The sequence below is a fragment of the Cyrtonyx montezumae genome, unplaced genomic scaffold, assembly GCF_038088225.1.
Source record: "Cyrtonyx montezumae isolate F1298 unplaced genomic scaffold, pur_monq_1.0 scaffold_10, whole genome shotgun sequence".
NCBI classification, from domain to species: Eukaryota; Metazoa; Chordata; class Aves; order Galliformes; family Odontophoridae; genus Cyrtonyx; species Cyrtonyx montezumae.
Window position 1 is genome coordinate 30,731,970 of NW_027071826.1, and position 22,739 is coordinate 30,754,708.

At 44.7% G+C, this 22,739-nt stretch overlaps 1 protein-coding gene across 3 annotated transcripts; it reads left to right on the forward strand.

Moving 5' to 3' along the window:
- Window positions 1–663: 663 nt before the first annotated feature.
- EXD2 (exonuclease 3'-5' domain containing 2) lies at window positions 664–15,622 on the forward strand. 3 transcript variants are annotated; one of them, XM_065754528.1, is made up of 10 exons: window positions 664–874; window positions 2,773–2,886; window positions 6,555–6,942; window positions 7,830–8,086; window positions 9,150–9,276; window positions 9,973–10,298; window positions 12,018–12,124; window positions 12,319–12,454; window positions 13,073–13,429; window positions 14,599–15,622. In XM_065754528.1, exons 3-10 carry the CDS (start codon window positions 6,610–6,612, stop codon window positions 14,813–14,815), a joined length of 1,860 nt encoding a protein of 619 aa, XP_065610600.1. In that variant the 5' UTR covers window positions 664–874; window positions 2,773–2,886; window positions 6,555–6,609; the 3' UTR covers window positions 14,816–15,622. The 3 variants fall into 3 exon arrangements, with proteins under 3 accessions (XP_065610600.1, XP_065610609.1, XP_065610619.1); XM_065754537.1 differs by lacking the exons at window positions 664–874; window positions 2,773–2,886 and adding an exon at window positions 6,220–6,300; XM_065754547.1 differs by lacking the exons at window positions 664–874; window positions 2,773–2,886 and having other exon boundaries at window positions 6,544–6,942.
- The last annotated feature ends 7,117 nt before the right edge of the window (window positions 15,623–22,739 follow it).

Below are 22,739 nucleotides of genomic sequence, written 5' to 3' on the forward strand. Positions count from 1 at the left end.
TAAACTGGTGTGGCAGCAGCACCCAGTGCTGCTGGGCTACTGCCATGTTCAGGGGCAGCTTCTCAGCAGGAGCTTAAGCAGTTTCCACTTGGGAAAGCCAAGTGTTTGGGATTCTCCTTTGCTAGAATGACAAGAAAAAAAACACCTGTAAGTTATGTTTAGTTGGCGGCACTATCACCTTACATTTAATATATAATAAAACAAAGTAACGAACTTTTGGCTTCTAATAGAACTAAAATCACTGAATGCCTCTTGTTTTCTACTTCTCCTCATGTTATATCAATAGGTGTAAATATCAGGACTTAAAGGTTAATTAGAGATACAATAATCATATAAGGGGAATATCCAGACACAGTCTGTTAAATGTTTTCTGTTGGGATGATGGTTAACAATGTTAATATGGAAGTGGAAACCAAGAACACTTAATCTTTCCTGCAACTGAGCTGCTCAGTTCCAGCTGTGGAGAGCCAGCTATTGCAAGGTAAGATATGTAGCAAGCCTTGGTGTAGAGAGACAAGGGCCCTGTCTGTCATGATTTGTGTTTATTACCCTGGCTGCAGGCACAGGTGAATCGTACTGGTATAAATCCTACTTTGTTGTTCTTTTGCTTGTATGCTATGGAATTTGACAGCACTACAATTACATCAGAAACTGTTGTTTATTTCTAAATTCCCAGCATAGTTTAGTGATACTGTATTTTTCTACCTATAGACTCTCCGCTGACTCTGGCAGTTGGTATTCCATTCTCTCCACTGTAGTTCCCAGGCAGCTTGCATCACTGTATGATTCGAGAGCCTTCCAGAAATATATTACATAATGTGGCTGTCACTTCTGTCACATGTGGCTCATTTTCTCCCCTTTCCTGAAGTATTGGGTAGGTCAGGTATTTGTTGTTTCTATACTGAAATAAACAGATGTGAGAACCTTTCATTTGTGATATGGCATAATAAAATCTGCAGAGGTTTTCCTTCATGTACTCGATCTAGTCTCTAGGAAGGCTGTGTACTTGCATGGTCAAATGTAAATAAGTAAAATTACTTCCTAAAACTCCACTGCTAGGATTTTCAGGAAAGATTTCACTGAGACTTTTTAATCATGTTTTTAAGGAGTCAGAAAGAAGTTATAATGTTGTCAGAATGTGAAAGAAAACCAATAGCAGACTGCTTGGTTGTGTTTTTTTGTTTGGTTGGGATTTTTTTTGTTTGTTTGTTTTTGTTTTTTGCTAAATGCAGTGTACTTTCAAGGCCATATAGATTAAGACAGTGCTGGAAAGCATTTCTTTTGCATTGCATTCTGATTCCCTTGATTGAATTAATTTTGAAAATATTGAACTCTTAAGAAAATTATTGTTACCTGTGCTGTGGTAATATTTTTCTCTGAAAAGAACATGTTGCTGTGTTAGTGCTTGAGTGCTGTAATCTCATCAAAATGTGCACACAATGAGTCTGAATCATGCTGGAGTGGCATCAATGAAATGTCTTTTTCTAGCTCAGTGAGAAACTTCTGCAGCTTGGAATGGAACTGAGGCATGGACAGTACTTAGTCAAACCAACTTCCACAAAGTTCTGTGGGACATGTTTTCGTGTAGGAGCTGTACTGGGACTGTTTGAATACTGGGGGCCAAACTGGCCCAGGTTAGGCCGAACTGCAGATTTGGCAGGATAGTTCAGGGTCTGTTTTGTACTTGCTGCTTAAGCAGCTGAATTTTGTAGGATGTTTGTAGTCTCCTCTGCACCTCGAATGCAGCATGAAATAAAGCATAAAAATGTTTTGATTGTAACTTTAACAAGTGGACAATAGAAAGGAGGATCCAACTGGAACGGAAATGGGAGCTAAGGAACAGGGAGTGACTTTCTGTAGAGACCACTGGAAATGTAGATGAGTAAATAATGTTTGATACAGTACAGAACAAGGAACTATCAGAATGCTTGCAACAAAGAAGAGATGTGGTCAAAGTAATTATCTACATAAATAATCTTAGGCTGTGGTTTCAGGATTGCTAATTCTAGACCCATGTACAGCCAGATCTCTCAGCACTGCTAAAATAGTCCAGACCAGATATGACCAGGCTGTCACACTGTTCTCACATCAGTTTGTGCCCATTCTTCAGAGCTTTGCCTCTGCAGGGACCGACAGTACCTGGTATTGTTCGAATGTCTGCTGGTACAAAATTATCCCATCAACATATCTACTGATGAAATTTAAATTGGCAGAATGAGTTAAAATTGCATTAGTGGTTTCCATTTGATGGCTGTGGTGTATTTGATCGTTAATGGGAGGACAACAGTCAGCTTTACTGTACTGTCAAATCATGGCATTTACAGCAGTTAAAGGCTGTTGTGTTACGAGCTGTGCTGGTTAATGCTGGAGGGAAGGGTGTTTGAAGCAATTCAGGTATGGAAGAAAAAGACCTAAGCAAAGATCTTAGTTGTGCGGATGGATCAAAGGACTTGTATTACAGTGCCTTGTAGCAAAAGTGTAAATTTAGGCATACCCTGGGTACTGGGATCTATGGAGACGTCTCAACCAGAGCTAAAACTTGGCACAGAAGCTTGAAGTGGATGATAGACTAGTGGTGTTATCCACAGATATACACAAAGTAGAGGGCATTCAGGGAAGAGAAAGAACCGCATCTAGATTTGCTGAGCTATAGCTTCCTGGTAGTCATCCACAGAAGAGAGAAAATGGCTGTGATTTGAGTTTGGATAGATAGCTCTGGGGAAAGGAGCAGATCTGTAAATCATCTGCACAGAGATGGTACTTGTATTTCAGATGAGATAAGTCTGAAGAAACGTGGGAGGATAAAAGCAGAAGACCAAGCACACAGCTCTGTGACGCAGCATGAGGAGAATCTGTCTAAGAACACTTGGAAGGAAGGCTAAATAGGTAAAATAAGATTTAAAGTGAAGCACGCTTAATTGTGTCAGGTCAAAGACAGTGAAGTTTAAATACTTTTTCTGAGCTCTGCTGAGCCTTCAAATGGCTTTGGTTAATTCACAGTGGAAATGGAGAAGTTACGGGTAGTTAGATGTCCACGGAGTCAGTCTACAAATGCACCAGAGAGACAGGTAGAGAGGGAGATGGGGTGGGTTAAAGGCTTTTATTTATTGAGAACAGGTTTTATTTATCTGTTTATTTATTGGGAGTGGGAGAGGTATGGAGGGATATTATGAAAAGGAGAGTGAGCCAAGAAGATTTTATCATATTTTATATGGCATAAAATTTATATACCATATCATAACTTTTTTAAAAAAAACAAATCAGCTTATTGAGTTTATTCCCTCTAGCAGAAATGAAATAGCTTCTGGGCTTTTCTCTTTTTGCTTGTTCATTCATTTCACAGAGCTGAAAGGTGGGAAGGACAAGCACCATGCTCCTAAACATCACCCCTTGGGGCTGTTCAGCTTAAGGTGTAGCTTTAACATGCAGCTGAGCCAATGTAATGACTTGTAGCTCCTGAGAGCAGGATTTGCTTTTTCCTGCTTTGTGTTCTGTCACTTTCTTTGTACTGATGCTGCTACACATTGGACCTGTTTGTCTACCACCTTGTGAAGTTCATTTGGCTCATGAAAGTGTCCTGTTGAGTGCCAAAATCAGCACAGGCCAGTCAGGAGTGGGAGCAGAACTCTGGGATATATAGAGGATGTCACTTTCTCAACAGCCATGAGCTGGGGCCAACTTACTGTGTCTTCTGGAACTTAGCCACTAGGTAAGTCCATTAGCTCTAAAAAAAACAGAATTGTGAAATTCCTTTCTGTTCCTACATATGCAGTGAAAAAGTAGGCAATTAATGAAGAAATATGTTGATGATGATTCACACTAATACAACTCATCCTCATGGGATCAATCTGGCAGCTCCCACTTCTGAGAGCAGAGTCTTTGCAAAACATGCAAACTCTGGCAGATTCCTGCACTTACTGAGTTGCAGCTGATTCATCTTTTGGCTTTGGATGTAGTTTTACTGAGATCTGGCTCTATGGTGAGCAGTCTAAGGAGCTAAACCAAAGAAAACTCTATTTTTTGCTCTTAGCTTTCTGTTCACTAAATACCTTGAATCAAACTGGCACCCATGTTTGTAGAAGTGAGGCAGCAGAAGAGGGAAGCAGAATTGTTTTTTCAAACAGGGACTAAACCTTCCATCCACATTGTTGCATTGTGAAACTGAGCCTTTAGGATGTGGCTTGACAGTTGATTTTAAACTGATCTCATTCTGACTTCTGACAAAAGAAGTGGTCCTACTACTTCCCTGGTATCAGCCTTATTAAAACAAATCCTGCTCAGAATAACTTGTTTGAATATGTAGTCATGGGGTTACTAGCATCGACACAAGGAAGATAAATGACATTAGGAGTTGAAATGTGAGTTTGCCTTTCTTGTGTAGCTTGGGATGGAGCCCCAAATGGAGTGTTATTAATGAGCTAGAAGGGACTACATGCAGCTCTCTGCTCATTGTCTGCTAACAGCAATTTAAGTCTTGACTGGAGCCTCTTTCCTTTGATATTCCACTATCATTGATTTTCCTTTGAACAGTGAGTCATTTACTCTACTCTTCCCTCTGTTAAAGGATGAGCTAATGGGACTATAAAAAGTACGTATTTTTTCTGTGATCAGCAGAACAAGTGAAGCCTGGTTTCCTATGGACTTGTCCTGATGTGGCACTGCTGTGTGGATTCTCTGATGTATATTAAACGGTGTCTGCGCATGCTTGCCATTTTATAAGTGGCAGTTTTATTAGGGTCTGTCTCATTGGCTTGGCTTTGCATTTCACAGCGGTTACCTTTGAAAGTTCTCTCTCTTTGTACAAACTTAGATGGAATTGGGCAATGGCTTAGACATGCTTTTTTTGGCAAGGAAGGGGAGGAAGAAAGGGGATCCACAGTCAGAAGAGTCAACAAACTTCCTTAGGAAATCAGGCTAAAAATGAGTCCTCTGACAGCAGTCACTGGAAAGATCTCAGATCAGGTTCCAGAGAGAGAAGGAAAAGGAAATCTTGCTGTTTACCATGTAAAAGCTTCAGTTACCAACTGCAACACATTCCCATTCCCCATAAGTAAGGCTACGCCAGTAGTTGGTGTTTACTTGGTTACCTTCTTTTCTTCTGTAATGCCCCCATCAGGCTTTGAGAACTTTTTTTTTCCTGCCAGAACACACTCATGCATCAGTTACTTCCATTTATTTTTACTTTAACATTTATACTTGAATAAATCAAGTATGTAGGTAGTAAGACAAGCTGTTAAAGAGACTTGTGGTTTTACAGGACTCAATGTCAGTGATACCAGGAAGAACAAAGGTTTTAGATGCAGACAAGGATACAATCTCATTGTTCAAAAGCTATGCTTGGGTGTTACATCGTATCTTCTCTGCAAGCCTTTCACTGTGTGATAAATGCTAGGATATTTTATTTTCCCATCCTTTATGATTTTACACGAAACTCCTATTAACTTAGAAACTAAAATAAACACTTTGTAAGAGGCAAGACTGGTCTATTTCAGTTTTCTGGGTGGATGTCAGTTTATTTGTAACCAACTTTGCAGCTTTGTTCAGATTTGGTCGCTATTCTAAGTTCTTGAGCCTCTGCCAGAGCTCTTACAGATGCCCTGCTAGAGGGTGACAGGGTAGCTGCATTGTGCAACGCAGTCACAGAGGGGTTCTGGCTCTTCTTCTTGTCCCTCGGATTACAAGGTCTCTGAGGTGCGTAGCGTCTCCAGATGTTAGCTTTTTTTCTCTGGACTACTTTTCAGCTCCCAGCACCTTGTGCTACGCTGGCTGGAGAAGCCACGGGCCAGGTATGGCTCTGAGAGAGGAGCTCCTCTTCCTTGTGTGGGTGAGCGAACCGGGTGGGAGTCGCTCTCACATCTCTGCGGTTCCCCACACGTGCTCCCCCCGAGCCGAGCTTCGACGGCAACGATTCCCCTATTAAACCCTTCTCCCTCTGTACGCGATTTTCCCCTTTGTTTCCCCCCCAGCTTGCCACCCGCTTTCCCGTTTCTCATCCTGCCTTTGTTCCTCCCTTCTTCCCCTACCGCTTCCCGTTCCTCGCTACCGCACCGCTCCCTGCCGCTTCCCCGCAGCCCTCCCGGCTGCCGTACAACATGGCGGCGCCCACGGGCCGCCCGCAGCTCCGGGCAAGAGGAAGCGTCCGCCGCTCTAAGCGTCCCGGTGCGCGCCGCGGCCGCCCCGCGGGGAGTTCCTGCAGCCGGCGACGGCCGTTCCGCGGAGACGCCGGTAGCGAGCGAGCCGGCGGGGAAGCGTTTGGGCCGGCGGCGGGCGCCGGTGGCCGGCCGGGAGCGAGGGGGAGCGGTACGCGTCCCGGGAGCTGTCCCGAGCATCAGAACGTAGCGCACCGGGGCGCTGCGGGGGCGCCCGGAGGAGCGGCGGCCTTGGCCCTGCCGAGCTGAGCGGCGGCCGCGGGGCTTCGGCGCTGCCGGGATGCTTCCCGTGCCCGGCGCTCGCTTCGCCCTGCCATAGGCGCGGGTGCCGCGGGGTGTCCCGGGGCTCGGACCGCGTGTCGCTACGTCGTCTCTAACGTCCGTCTGTCTCCTTTCTCTTCGCAGGCCATGCTGACGCCCGACCGCGCCGCTTCGAGACGGTGAAGCGAAGGGCTCCAGGATGCCCAGGCAGGCGGCGGTGCCCGTGGCTCTGGCGGCCCTGCTGGGCATCGCCGCGGGGGGGCTGGTCCTGTGGAAGGCCACCCAGCGCCGCAGGGAGCGCAGCGGGAGCCCGCGGGGCGAGGCGGCCCGGGAGCGGCCGGAGGGGACAGCGAGCGAGGCGGGGGAAAGGGATCCGCTCCCCCTCTTCGCACCCCGCACCCTTTCCTGGGTGGAGAAGAGCCTCGGCTCAGACATAGTGATAGTGTCGGAGCAGCGGGAGTGGGAGCGGGTGGAGCCTTTGCTGAAGAAGGAGCTGCAGAAGTGGCCGGTGCTTGGAATGGACTGCGAGTGGGTGAGTGATCGGAGCGCCTTCCTTTCGGGTGCAGATTGCCGCAGGAAATCGTGTAGGGAGGGGCGAGTCCTTGCCAGAATGCTCGTGGTGCCGGCCGGGTATCCACTCACGGTCATTGTCCTACCATTGAAACCTGCTGGTGGGACGTTGTTAATTCACTAGTTGTATTTGTTCGCTGAACTGTCGTGATAAATCTGGTTCTAAACGTGCAGTGATAGTTACCTCATACAAAATACAGAGTGCTTTTGAGCTGTACATCTCTAAATGCGATTTTCTAAAAGTGGTTTGGATTTACGGTGTCTTAAGTCCAGCTATGCTCCAGGGAAACTATTTCTTAAAGAAAATATGAGAAGATACCATCTTCTGGTTTCTACTGATAATAGATAGAGCTCACTGGCTGTCGCAGAGAGCAGGGTTCTGACTCCACTTGTGCATTCACCTATGTGAGCTCTCAGTGCAGACTTGGAGTCATTTAAAATCTCGACTTTGCCATTATTTCTGGCTGGAAATTTATTCACACCACATTAATCAGTATAACCACAGTTAAACAATGTGTTTGCCATGAGCACTTACGTAGTGGGTGGCTTGGTGCTGGCAGGGATTAAGGAATGTTTCTGCTGTCTTCTGCCAGCTCAGCTAGGGGGTTTGAGGAGGGAAATTTCTCTTGTAGGAGTGTGGCAAGAAGTAGCTGCTGCGGGACAGCAGTAATAAGCTGTGGACAGATCACATAATGTTCAGGGGAAAAAAAATTAGACACATGTAACAACTCTTGACTGCATAGTGTGACAAGTATTTCCTGTCTTTGGCGGCCTCTTCTGTAATTTATTTTAGCTGCAGCATTGCCAGTAGTGCTGAAACCCAGCCTGTGGTTTTTGTCTTTCTTTCAGGTATCTGTGGAGGGAAAAGCAAGTCCCGTATCCCTCCTACAGGTGGCTTCTTCCAGTGGCCTTTGCATTCTTGTTCGGTTGCCCAGGCTTGTTGCCGGTGGACAACCTGTTCCAAAGACTCTTCTGGACGTCATGGCAGATGATGCTGTACTGAAAGTAGGAGTAGGATGCTGGGAAGACGCTTGCAAGTTACTTCAGGATTATAGTCTTCTAGTCAAAGGGAGCGTGGATCTCCGGTATTTAGCCATGAGGCAGCGGTGAGTATCTGAAGACAGGCAGATGTTTCTAGTGCATGGTTTGTATTGTTTAAATGTTTAAAAGGTAGTTTCCATGTGCTGGATGGTGCCAGGCAGGTAGGTCTGGAGATCTTTGGGTGGTGCACTCTCTCAGAGAGCATGAGCATTGACAGCAGCACCCCAAGAACACATCATGCTTGTATTCTGAAAGAAAATGAAATCTTCATGAATGTTAATTGTGTCGGTCTTCTCACATAATACCCATAAAGGCTTTTCTGAGTATCGTGCTTCAGCCCATGTAAAGTCCAAGTACTGTGATATAATGCAGCTAGAGTGATCATCATGTATACAGATGTTGAGTACACTGCCTACTGGTATGAGGTAGATGTGATAGTGGCGTGTAAGTGGAACTGTTGGACAACAGTATTTCTTGAAAAGTGACTAAAACTAGTTTTAATATTCTTTTGTAAAGTCAATGCTTCCATTTATAGGTTACAGTTGTGATGTCATTCCTCATCCCTCCTAAAATAAAATGTTTTACTTTGAGTGTTCTTCATGTTCGGTATATGAGTGGTGTTAGTGACGTGGGGCATGATTTTGCTGACCTGATGGTGCCTTTCTATTGTGGAGGATAGACTTCTTGTCCCTAGATACCAGGGTTCCTCTTGAGTCATTCCTGGCTCTTGCACTCCTCAAAAAATGTCTCCTGGCCCACCTGTTTGCTTAGCAGCCTATGAATCCGTGGGGCAGACAGTCCATTGCTCAGTGCTAGATCTCTCTATAAGGAAGCAGGTAGTTCAGAGCAGAATACTTCAACCTTGACTGTTACCAGCTCCTAACCTTGCCTGTGTTGCCTATTGCAGGCACTAGATTATTGCCAAATCTAAGGTGGACGTTTTTGTGGAGGGGAGGGAGAGGGCTTGTGAAGCTGACAGGCAGCTAGTTATACGCTGCTTGAGTGGGAGTCATGCATCAAGTGCACTGTGTTCTGGCAGAATCAGGCTGTACGAGGCCATCTGAATTTGCATGAGTGTTTAGTTATGTTTTTAATATGTTTGTTTCACTTTCTATGTTAAAATTGAAGGAAGGATCTACTTCACAACTGCCTTAGCCTTAAGTCTTTAGCTGAAAAAGTCCTGAACTGCCCGCTTGACAAGTCTCCTCGTATGCGTTGCAGCAACTGGGAGGCAGAAGAGCTGACACGAGATCAGGTGTGTCTTCCACTTTGACTTAGTGTTTTGGGAGGGAAAGGAACCTTTTTTTGTGAGAGGAAAGGCATTGTAATATGGAGATCTGTGCTTTCTTTGAGTTCTGCCTCAATAGCTTCATGTGCATCTGTGATCTGAAGTCAGTTATGGACTCTGTGCTTGAGTTTCCCTTCCTTTCCAGGAGGGTGATTTTCTGTAATTCTCACTGAATTCTTGACCCCTGCTTTCTTTCAATTCTTGAAGATCTTTAAGGCAAGATCCCTGAAGTGCATCCAAATCCTTGCTTTATTTTTTTCCCTCTGGTATATATAGCAGTCAGTACAATACCAGAGAAATGCTGAAAGCCAAAGCCATGTTCACCATCTTCATGCTATTGTGGTTTCCCTAATTGCCCACGTTCTTCAGTCATGCTGCAAATGTCTATAAAATCAGTGACCAGTAGAGGGAGTGACAGGACAAATAATTACGTTGAATCTTAGGCAGTGTGTGGGGCCACCTGTGGGCATTTCAGGTCTGACTGACCTTAAAATGTGTCATGTGTGGTGGTATGAGAAGTATCACTTAACTGCCAGAGCTTTGTGTGAGTTTTGAAGGGAAAAAAAGCCAGCTCCTGGCTTTGTGGGGTCTAGTATTAAAGACTGATGGTGCTTGGGAGCGTTTGCCATTTGCCAGTATGTCAATGTCTATGTTTTTTGGCAGGTTCTCTATGCTGCTAGGGATGCCCAGATTTCAGTGGCTCTGTTCCTCCATTTGCTGGGATTTGCCTGCCTTCCTGCTATGTCTGAAGGTGAAAACTCTGCTTCTATTTGGGAAAAAGTATTGAGTAAATGCCAAGGCTTGGTGGATATCCCATTTAAAGGAAGAAAAATTGGCAGCACAGGAGAGGAGAAGGGTGGAGAGGCTCGCTCTCCTCAGAAAGCAAAGAATCGGAAATCTTTGTCGAACATCCATTCCTCTGGCAGTCAGCAAGTGAGAGATCCTCGGAGGCAGAAGCGAAAGCCTCTGGGTGTGGGATATTCTGCAAGGTAAGTCTCCAAGTAAATTTTACTTCTTGAACCACAGCTGAAAACTGATTGATATTTAATGAGCGGAGCAGGAAGTAAAGAGGACAATCCAAGCTAGGGAGGGAGACACAGGTTCCAACAGTCACGAGAACCAGATCCTATTTCTGTTTTCTCAGCTTCCCTCTATTGGAAGTTGACAGGAGTACTCAGATCTGTATTAGGTTGTGAGAAGACTGAGAGGATATCTTTGGTTTTTTCCTTCCTTTATAATAGGAAGGCATTAGCTGGGGAACAGTCTCAGCAGGAGAGGGAGTTGGCTGCTCAAGTGACATTTATTGCCCAACAGCTGTGCCTTGTTTCCTCCAGGGAGAAGGTGGCAACTGGGTAGAGCAGATCTTGTGAACAGGGTCTGCCTCATGAGCTGCTATAGTTCAGAGGTGTCAGGAATGAACAGAACAGAAAGATGATGCGAGGTGCCAGGCAGTGCAGGAAGAACCATCTGTAGCAGTGTCAGAACTCTGCACTTGTGCGTGGGCCAGGGAGAGAGGAGGGGATGGTTCCACTTTGTCCTTGCAGAGGTAGCTGTTGCTGCATTTATGATCTCCAACCAGCAAGCTGTTTTGTAGGACAAATCCTAAATTCCTATGGCCTTTTGCTATTGCAAGTTCAGTTGGTTTTTTTTTTGTTTTTTGTTTTTTTTTTTAAAGCAGGAGAGGTTTTTAAAGCAGGAGAGGTTCTTCAAGGTCTTTTAGTGCAGTAGGAGACAGGAGAACTAGCAGGTTGGTTTTGTTTAGATGCACTCTAATAAAATGAATCACGTGGATATAGGAACTGAATTTTTTTGTGACTAACTTTATTTGGGAAGAAAAAAACATTCATTTCAGTATTTGTTCTCTCCTTTTCAAGTTTATTGGATTGGCAATGGAGACATCGTAATGTAGTCAATAATAGTGATTTCTTTATTGGTCATCAACAACATTGTGCTGTATGAAGGTCCCTTCAGAGTGTTTTTTTTTTTTTCAAACTTGGAACCTGTGTCACAGAAAACACAAGGGCTACACCTCAGGGAAAGATTAAAATTTAAACAAAATTGCATTCCAAGCTAGACAGAGATCTTGCTGTGTTTGCTTGTTTATTTATTTATTGTTTTTAACCATGCTTGATTTCATGATAAATCTGTAGACTCATTGGTTTTTATAGTATCTCCAGCACACTGGTTCTGTAGTAAGATTGGATGTGATTTCAAAAGTCATTTTCTTCTCTTCATTTCTATAAGAATGTTTAGTTTGAATGTGCTCTCATTATGATGGTGTTTGAGCTGAATCATTGATGTGTGGTGGAAAGATTCCTCCCATATCATTATTGTGTGGTTTTTTTTCTACCCACAATCATGGACAGAAGCAGAAATCCTTCAGCTAGACTGCATATCAATTTATTTTTTAGTTGATCGAGCTCCACTGAGTGAATGTACAGTGAGCTGAACAAATGCTGCATGAATTCCCAGTGCTCCAACAGTGTTGGTTGGTTGGCTGGCTGGTTTTTACATTGCTCTTGGAAGAATGAAGTAATTGGTGTTCAAACTGAGTTTTAGACAAGTCATCTTATTCACACACTGAAGTATGGGCTTGGGTAGCTGATGCTTGATTTGGAGGTGGCTGCTTGAGTTTCAGTATGGAGCACATCACTATAGAGAACTCTGCTGTGCTATTACAGTTTCTGCAATGTTGTTCTTGTTTACAGAAAATCTCCTCTGTATGACAACTGCTTCCTGCATGCACCAGATGGACAGCCCTTGTGCACTTGTGATCGCAAGAAAGCTCAGTGGTATCTGGACAAGGGGATTGGAGGTAAGCATACAGTTTTTCCAGTTGGTGCTTGAAATACAGCTCTTTTGTACTGTGTTTCTTTCACAGGGTGTGAATTTTTGGTATCCTTTTTATTGGAAATGCTGTCCTAAATGTCTCTTTCATTCTAGCATCTCTATCCTAGATTTAAATACCAATTTGTCTTGAATATTCTCTCTTTGCCTTTCCCCTTTCAGATCTGGTTAGCACAGACCCGTTTGTTGTGAAGCTGCGGTTTGAGCCTTCTGGACGTCCTGAGTCTGAAGTTGATTATTATCTGATGGTTAAAGAGAACCTGTGTGTTGTATGTGGCAAACGGGAGTCCTATATCCGGTGAGTTGTTTAGTGGGATAAGTGAAAAATACATCTTTTAAAACAGGACTGAAGTCCACATCTAGTTGGGTATCAAGAAGTTAGTTGCTTGAAACATGGTGTTTGTTCACATCCTGGATGGTCTGTTGTTGTTTGAATGCTCCATGATCAATTGCCTCTGGGTAAGTTTGGCACTGAACAGGCTAACCTTCCCTCTTCTTACTGAGGGAGGAATTGGCCCACAGAGAGAACATGTAAGTCTTGCAATTTTAATTGCAGTGGGCAGCAGTCTGTGAACACATGCTGTTCCCATGGCATCGTCTTCTGAAAATAAATGCACTATTCCTTCCAGTATTCAGTTCTTAGATTTTTTTGAAAGATTTATGTGACCTGAAGTCTGTGAGGTCACCATGGGGGAAAAAAAGAGATACGTAGAAAACCCATGGAGAGAAATACAGGTGAGGAGTTGCAGATCCTCCTAGTGCATTGAGAGTCTTGACCCTAGTGTTCTTTGCTTTCCTGGACCTATAGTATTAGTTGTCCTTTAGTACTACAGTGTCATTAGTTTTGTGGGCCAGAGGAGGAGCTGGAGAGTAGCAGCTCCAGGCAAATGTAGTGAACTGTCTTCTTCTTCTCCAGGAAGAACATCGTTCCTCATGAGTACCGAAGGCACTTCCCCATTCAGATGAAGGACCACAACTCCCATGACGTGCTTCTGCTTTGCACCTCCTGCCACGCCATCTCCAATTACTACGACAACCATCTCAAGCAGCAACTGGCTGAGGAGTTTGGTGCTCCTATTGGCTCTGAGGAAGGAGTGCGTCTGCTGGAGGACCCTCTGCGCAGGCAGGTGCGCTCGGGGGCCCGAGCTCTGCTGAATGCAGACAGCCTGCCAGACCCTCGGAAGGCAGAACTCCTGCAAGGCATCAAGGACTTCTTTAACGTGGAAGCAGTGACCCCAGAGATGCTGCAGGAAGCAGCTGGTCTGGAAACCAGGTACAGCAAACCCAACTGTAGATGTAACATTTTAGTCATTTATGTTAGCAGGCAAATTCAGGGAAAGAGAGTCTGCACAAAGAGCCTTGGGTAAATATGAATAAAGCAAAACAAATTAAAATCCAGCAGCATTTGCAGAGCCGAGGTTCATACATGATGACATCTAAGCCTTGTAAATGAAAAAAAGATGAGACCCATTGCTGGTCTCCTTGGGATATGAAGTACCTTCCATAAAATAATGTCAAGTTAAAGAATTTCTGAATTTGAGACTAGGAGTTGTTCTACACAGGAAAAATAAGCCTCTATAAACAAAACTTTATCACTTACATAAACCTGCAGAGTCTGGATTTATAGTACTCTGATAAACTTAACTGGAAATCAAGGAGAGAAAGAAAGTAATTGTCTGTGCTGTATTGTGAGTCTCTAAGCAGACAGATACATCCTGGATTTATTTGTGTTTTTGTCTTACTGTCTTTTCTGCCCTGCAACTCTGGCAGTGGTATGTGGACTGCAGCCCTTGTTGATTTTTTTTTTCCCCTTTCCATTTATTTTCCAGACATCTCCATCCATTCTTACTCACCCCTCCTCCCTTCCACTATTTTATACTCCTTTTGAAGGGCAAATCGGAGTGGGAGACTGAAAGACAAAGCATACCACAAGTCTCCTCTCCCTCTCTTTCTCTCAGCATCCCCAAATATCCTTTAACTAATATCTGTTCTCTCACTGCACAAAGATATTTTCGCCTTGTTAAGCTCACTGTTGTTTGTAATGTGCCAATGTTACATCTCAGTACATATCCAAGCAGGGAATCCAACGGGCAGGATCAAGGCTCTGGAGCAGCATATTGTTCTTGCCTTGGAAATTTGCAGTCTGTCTCCTGAGGAGCATGTAATGGGCTTTGAGAGCTTTATTTAGTATTGCTATAAAAGAATAACACTTTCTCATTTCAAAGAACTGGGCTTCCCACTGTAGCTGTGTTCCAGAAAGCAGTCTGGCACTGAAGCAAGGTTTAATTCTCCCTCCTGGGTTCCCTCCTGGTTAGCTTGCCACGTGGCTGTAATTAAACCCTGCAGCTGAGGGCATCTTCAGCATCTTGCCGCTCCGTTTAGTTGAGACTGTTCTCTGACAGTGGGCTTGTGTGAAAATAAACTCTGCTTTTGTCCTGGCAGGATCTGTAATGAGAGCTACGTGCCACATGGACTGAAGGTGGTACAGTGTTGTGCTAAAGGAGGCCTACGCTCCCTCATGGAGTTGGAGAGACGCTGGCGGCAGCATTTCTTGGACAGCATGCAGCCCAAACACCTCCCAGAGCAGTGGTCGGTGGACCACAACCACACAAAGCTGATCCGAAAGTACGGGGAGGATCTTCAGATCGAGCTGTCGTGAAACTAACTTCCTGGACTTAAGATTGTGTCTAATGGACATATGTAACTGAAGGTGGAAAGGTTATTTTTATTTCTGTTTCTCCACTAACATCAGAGCCTGGCTTTGTGAACAGGCAGTGGTGGGTCTGCGAGAGCTGGCATTTTACAAAGAGTCGATCCAGCGACTTGAATTTTATCGGGTGGTTTGAAATTTTTAATCCTGGGCTGTCACTGGATAGTTCAGTGCAGGAATGATATGCTAAGGGAATTTTTCTGTTCTAATTGATTACTGGGAATTATTTTCTATCCCTGAGATGTCTGGTGCCTCCAGACCCTCTCTTTTAACATAGAGTACAATATGTGAACGTGTTTTCAAGAAATAGATGTGCACCTTGGCTGCACCACCAGCATCTCCTGATAACAGATCTTTCTTTGCTTTCAGTGCAGTTGTACTCACATGCGTTCTTCCTGGAGAAGATACCCCACTAGAGAGATTCCTTGTTTGGAAGCAGCAAAGAAACCTTACTTTTTATACATATATTTTTTTTTTGAGATTCTGCAAGGTTTTTGCAGCATTGCAATAGGCCTCAGTGAGTTTCCTGTTGCCTGAGAAGAAGTGATACTGTTTGACACTGGCAGTGTGGAAGCATCTAAGTTGAGTAATTCTCTAAAACAGCTTCCAGCAGCACAGTCTGTAAAAAGTGTTTTTTTTTGTTTTTTCCAATCCCACTTTTTTTATCATGAGTAGCTCTTGGCAGGTACCATTTCACATTGGAGTGAAACTCAACCAAGTGTCTTAAACAGAATAAGAAACAAAGTCTATTTACAGACCAGCTTTTTTTTTTTTTTTAAGAAGTCAGATCATGTGCGGCAGGAAAATAGAAATTCAGGTGTTCTCTGCTTGGATTTGATTTGTGGTGATGATCGGTCATACTCTCTCCATGCCTGTTTCCCTGTCTCTGAAATGGGACTAATAGTACTTACCTATCTCACAAGGGTGTTGTGAGGATTCATTAATTAAGGTTTTTGTAAAAATCTTTGAAAACTTAAGGCAGTGTGTGCTAATTATTACTGTTGTTATTAAAAATGTGCTGCTGTCTTGACTTTCTTAAGTATTTGTGGTTTTCGCCTGGGGTTAGACCTTAGTTAAAATACAACTTTATAAAAATAAATACCCCTTTCTTTGAAATCAGTTTTGATGGTTTTGATTGCATGAGATGATTGTACTTCTGAATGAGACTGTGCTTGATTTCTGCAAGCCTCTATAAAGAAATTTCAATGAGACCCTTGCCATACTTCGTGCTGTGAGTACAGTTGATACATGTTTCGTAATAACTTTTGGACAGAATCATGGGCTTTGCTGTGTTTATGGTGGAAATTCTACACTATCAGATAATTCAAGAAATTTCATAGATCAGGGGTGAAAACCACCCCTGTAGCAGAGCCTGTTTGAGATAAAAAGCATTTGAAGCTATGCAGATTCTGTTGGATGAGATCTGCTGCTGTTGTAAACTGACAGGCAACCTGGGATGCCAAAACTGTGCTAAGAACCTTCTAGAAGCCCTTTCCCCAAGACCTATTGGAGAGTTTTAAGTGCAAACCTTCTAGGCTTGAAGCTGGTCTGTGCCATACCAATCTGACCAGAGGGCTGTGCCATGGGGAAGGGGAATGACAAGGAAGAGGACCCATCAGGCTACAGCCTTCTTCCTTTTATTCTTAAAATCCAGTGGGCTTACCCCAGAAATCTTGCCACTCCAGGGGATAACAACAAAATAACTTCAATGTTTGTAATGCTGCTGGAAAACCGTGTGGTCTTTCTTGCTGCTCTGGCACTTACAGCTTACTCAGCACTTTTCTGGGCATGTCACTGGATTCTGTTTCCAGAAATGCTCCTCTGGAGCTGCAGGAACACCAGTACCTTTGGTGTGTTGGTTTGCCTTTCTGTAGCAGATGCAAACTGATCTCCATCTTCCCAAACGCTACAGTTTTCCTCTTCTTGGTTGTGTATTGCCTTTGGCATAATTCCATGGGGCAGGAAGTGCCAGGAAGAGCAGCGTTTTCCACAGCCTGGAGCTGGAGCTGCACTAAGTGCTACGCTTACAAACAGACCACACATGACATGTTAATTATGCTGCTGACAAGCTTGGCATTTGGAGGGCCTCGATTTCCTGCGACAGCTTTTAAAGGTCTCAGCTGACACCCTCCGTGACTGACAGGGCTAAGGCAGCATATCCCTGTGGGCTCCTTGCATTTCTTCTGTTCATTGCTCATTACTGCTGGGGATGGAAGCTGTCTTCCTGTTGTATTTCTCTTGCTCTGCCTCCCCAGAGAGAATCTGAACTCTGCACTCTCAATAACAGTATTATTGTTTTGTTTTGTTTTTCTTCATTTTATAGATTTTAGTGTGTTTTTTTTTCCTCCTTTGTAAAGGCCATATGATAACCCCTGAGAAGTACCTCACTGCTCTGGTCCTGGGTCTAAATGCCTCTGGGGACTGGGACTTTGCACAGGCAGAGGACAAGGAGCCACCACTGCCCTCAGCAGCATGCAGTGTGCCGATGGAGTGGCACCTGTTGTCTGTGTCAGGCTCCAGTGCTGCTCTTCAATCTTCTTTCAGGACTCCAGGAAGACTGCTTTCCAAGCAGGAAAACAACAGTCCTAAAAGGTGACTTCACAGATGAGCAGGCTGGTGTATTTTTATATGGGGTAATACTACAGTAGTTCACACCTGTCCCTAATGGCCTTGCTCATTCCCTTGGTCTGTTGCAGACTGTCCCATCTCCCACTTTCTTCCCACCCCTCTTGCCCCCCCTCCCCAATATCCTTTGTTTCTTTGGGAATAAGGGATATTTAAAGCCCTTTCTCACATTTATGTTGCCTTATGTAAGTTGATAGAAGGGCTTTTCCCCACTCTTGTATGTTGCTTTGGAGGAGGGAGAGGCATTTTGAGGGAAATGCAAAGACTTATCCCACTTTCTGTTTCCAAGATGTGGGAAGAAAAGAAGACTGAAAAAAAAACCCCATAAAATAAGGCTGAGGCTTTTACTGTAAAGTAATGATGTCATCTTCTGATAACAAGAAACCATTTCCTTGTACAGAACTCCAGCTTCAGCTATAGATGATATAAAATAGGACTTCTATCTTTATTTGCTTAAAAATTTGAAGATTGTGTGGTGATTAAGGAGCAAAAGAAAGAAGACAATTATGCATCTTAGCACCGATGTGGCAGACTTGGGAGAAAGGCTGAGGTGGACCTGTAGGCTTAAGGGAAGAGCTGTGTATCCAGGCCTCCTCTGCAAAAAGTGTTTCTCTAAGAAGTCGTTCTCATTGTGGTGTGCTCTGTGGGGATCTGACATGTACCTGTTTCATGCTGATTAACATGTCCTTTCTGATGGATCGTTCTTTGGGAAATGCTGAGTGATACTCTGCATTGGTGAAGATCTGTCTTGCTCTCCCTTTTTAATTTGTTCTCTGGCTCCATCCAGGACGTTCAGCTGTAAATAAAAGCAGAGCGTCTCTGCTGATGGCAGGCTGAGAAAATGAGAGTGGGACTTCCTTTAAATGCACTGAGCATAAAAGCTCATAATTCTGGTTTGTCTAGCGAGGGCTATGGAGAGCCCAAATCTGAGCTTTGTTTGTGTATGCAGCTTTATGTCGTATTTGTGCTATTTGGATAATGTTTTCCATATGTTTTACAGCATTACACTCTCTTTTTCCCCCTCTGGCTCCCCTGTGATAAATGGCAGCAATACTAGATGTCGTTCAGCTGTGCATCTCTAATCGCTCTGCTGATATCTTAAAAGACTGTCTCCATTTTACAGATATTATCCCTTAGGAAAAACATCTCCTCACGAGGAAGAAACTCAGCCCAAGAAATGAGATTACAGCTTGAGCAATCCTTATAGAGCCCTGGAAAATGTCAGGCTGGGCTGCATGTCTCTTGACGAATAAGTTACGGAGAAGAAAAGTGCCATAAATTAAACAGACCCCGTTTGTGGTGCTCCGTGTGCGACGGCCACAGGTGATGACCACTAGATGGTGCTGAGCATTCGACCCTCACAGAAAGCCGAGTAGTTTTGTTCTCTGCCTCGTGAGTAGGCTCTAGCTCCATCATCTCCTCGTGTTACAGTTCTGCTCTGCTCCTTTTGAGGTTTCTCCTCGTAGGGAGGTGCTGGAAGGTGCCCTTTCCCCCAGCAGTGTATAAATGCTGCAGCGGCTTTGGACAGAGAAGCCAGGAGGTGTGGTGAGTATCAGTAGAGAAGTGGTAGGGCTGATGCCAACTATCATGCTTTAAAAACAGCAATAAAAGTAGATTATCTTCATTTCACTCACTTGAAATAATCATCTTTAGTCCTCCTGGTGCTCGTTGTTTCTTGGCACGGGTCGCACTGCTTCCTTGCAAGCAGTGAGCTGAGCAGCTCCGCAGCTGCAAACCATCTGCACTGCCCACTGCCAAACCTGGGGTGATAAAGCTGAGAATATTTCTGCTATAGACAGGCACCATGCTCCCACACTCAGTGTGTGTCCTTCAGTCACCCACTGCCACGATGGCCACGCAGTTCTCTGTGAGCTGTTGCTCTTAAGAAGTGTCTGTGTTTATATCCTGTATCTGAGGGAGGTTTAATATCACTGTTGTGCAGCTGCCATCACTGCTGCTGCGGGTGTGACCTTGGCACGTGCTCTTCCCCATCACTCCTCACACTGTGTTTTAGCACCAAGCTTTGCTCCTCCAGACAGATGCTGCCTAAATAAATAAATAAGAAAAAAACTCTGAGCCAAATGAGTTCTTTGAAACATGCAGCTTAGTGCCTTTCCAAAAATCCCACTCCCTTGAGAAGAAACTGGACCTTCAGCCCTGGCGACCTTTCTCTTGCTAAATAAATGCTCAACTTTTAAACCTCAAAACTTTATTTAGAAGAGAACATGGACTAAGTAACCTCAACAGCCTTATTCTCCTACAAATTCCCATCACTGGTATATGTATGTGTATATATATTTTTATATATATGTTTATTTTTTAACTTGAAAATGAAACACAACAATGGAGCAAGGAATAGTGCCAGAATAAAGATAGGAAATAGATACCAGTAAGGCCAGGGTGACATTTCCACTTCTGTCCCTCCAACACTGTGCTCTTACCTAGAAGAAAGATGGAGAAGCCTGGAGAACATGATGAAAGGAGGTTTCCAAAGCCCCACGGTGCTGCGTACAAGGCACACAGGGATGGAGCCCCGAATTATCCATGAGGGCAAGGACAGGGCTATAGGAGTGCTGTGGTGGATGGAAGCCTCAATCTGGTTGGTTCAGGGTAATTTCTCTGTCCGTTAGTCAGTTGTGAGAGCTCACTTCTCTCTAGACAGTTTGTGTTTCACACCTTGTGTTTTCAAGGATGGCAGAAAATTGAGTGCTATTACTTGTGTGAGCTTGACAGGAGCTGGGGAGAGGTGTGCTTTTAAGCAAGTCTCTTATCACTGGGAAATGCAGCCAAACTTTTGGCAGATCTGAGATGAATGATTTTGGCAAAAGGATGTGAATGCATCTTCAGAGTTACAGGAATGACCTATGCTGACATTTAGATGTAGAATCTCACTTTTCAGCTCTAGCTTGCTTCTCTGTCCTCATTCCTATATTTGCTGGTAAACTGTGGTGACAATGACAACCAAAGGTGTTGGGGAATGGTGTCAGAGAGATGTGATCTCAATTTCAGTTACAGTGTGAAGTAGAGGGACAGAAGCTCCCTCTCCACATGTGCTGGCCTTGCTGCCCTGCAGAAATGATGTAGAGGGGACACACAAGGAATCCAAGGTCCTTATCGCCTCTGCTGAAACCGTGCTTAGATCTTGCTTGCACACTTCTAATTATTGCTTTGATCGGGGCTGGATATTTTTGATAGTCTTTTTTTTTTTGGTTTATCTAACCAGAATGAGATTTGATGCTGTTGAGGGTGTGGGGGGTGGGTACAGAGGCTGTTATGTGGTTATAGCTCATTCCCCTGGCACTGCAGTGCTATAAACACCTCATATCCAGCAGCTGTGTCCATCCTGGGGGACTTGTACTGCTTTAATGCTGTCGGTATATTAAAGCAGGGCTGCTTGTGTATCAACAAGCTCCTCTTTCTGTCAGCAGTGAAAACATACAGTGAGTAAATACGTTTATTTTCTGAAAACAGGGAATAAAAGGCATTAAATCTACATCCCTGCCACGGGCTCTTGGCAGGATGCATTTATGCACTGCTGGCAGCCTGGAGCCCTGCTGTACCCAACAGCCTCAGACACAGGAACCTGCAGAGGAACTGGATGCTGGAATGCCACCCCACCTGGGTGGGCCTCAGGAACCAAGGAGCAGGAGGACAGACCTTGAGGCTGAGCTTCTCCTCCTCTTTGCTGCAGTCACCACTGTCTTCATGGTTCAGCCTTTTGCTCCTGCTTCCTGTGGCTTTCCCATCATGGAAACCCTAACCTCATGCTATCAATATAAGAAATGCTTTGCTGCTCCTTCATATAGCTCCCGTGAGGAATACTGATTCTGCAGAGTGTCCCAAGACTCTTTCCTGAAAGCCTGGATCCCTAGAAGGCAGCTGGGAGTTTCTGAAAAGCAAAACAGATCTCCTTTCTCACTCATCAGAAATATCCACGTTTCATTTTTTTCTCCATATTTTTCCATGTCTCCTTTCTGACAAACATTGTTATTTATATCCTCTAAGAAGAAGAAGGTTTTCCCTTGCAAGCATCAGAAGGGCTTGCTTAGTCTCAGGTCATTCCCTGAAAACTGTTAGCTGCAGTGTCTTCTGCCCCAGCTGGGAGAGGTGAAACCTGGCTCTCTCCTTTTATCCCATTCCAGAGAAGAGTTCAGTGAAATCAGATCTCCCTCTTGTACAACAAACCAAATCCAAAACTCCAAACACTGGAAGAAGAAGGAATGCTCTGGGGTTGACACAGAGAGGAGGGACATCTGGAAAACCTGCACATGGGAATTGGATTTTGGAGTTAAGCTTCAAAGCCCTCTTTCAGGGATGGGGTGAGGGTGGCCTCGAGGGGAATAGAGCTGGGAAAGTAGAGGCGCCACAACCACGGTCTGAACAGCTGCCCATCTTCAGACAGAGCCAGCCCCAGTGCAGAGGAACTTCATGACAGTCTTTGGAGATGGATGTGGATGTGATGCTGGGAGAGAACAGAACAGAACAGAACCAAGCCAGATGAAATACATTTTGCCCTAGGTTATCTTTATGGAGATGCATCAGACTCTGAGGGCTGGAAACTGAAAGTTCAGCAGAACCCAAATGCCCCCTACAAGACACCTATCCTCAGCCACAGCTGCTTCCTATAGAACTCCAACCTTTAGGAAGACATAAAGACAACCTGGTGTCCCCTCCCCTTCTGTGACTGCTCTCCTTAGCTTGCCCTTGGAGCTTTGCTTTCCTTCTGCTGTTTCCTTTGTGCCCGTGGTATCAGCCTTTCCACAGAATCATTAAGGCTGGAAAAGACCTCTACAATTTTCTAGCCTAACCATCAGTCATTCTCACCATGCCATTAACCATGTCCCTCAGTGCCACGTTTACCCATTTCTTGAGCACCTCCAGGGACAGTGACACCTCCACCTCCCTGGGCAGCCTGTGCCAGTGCGTTACCACTCTTTCTGTGAAGAAATTTTTTCTAAGGTCCTACCTGAACTTCCCCTGGCTCAACTTCATGTCATCACCTCTCATCCCATCACCTGGGAAAAGAGTCTGATCCCCTCCTTGCTACAACCTCCCTTCAGGCAGTCACAGCTCCCTGCGGCTGTGTGTCCCTGCACAGAGGTGCTGGGTAGGGATGAGCTCCTCCCATCCATGCAGGAAAGGAATCGGGGCTGCTAAGCAAGGACACGGTGTGTGAGAGCTCGGTGTGTGGCTGAGGTGCTGTGACAGTGGAGTATAAGCTTGAAGCAGTAAGAGCAAGGCTATGGAG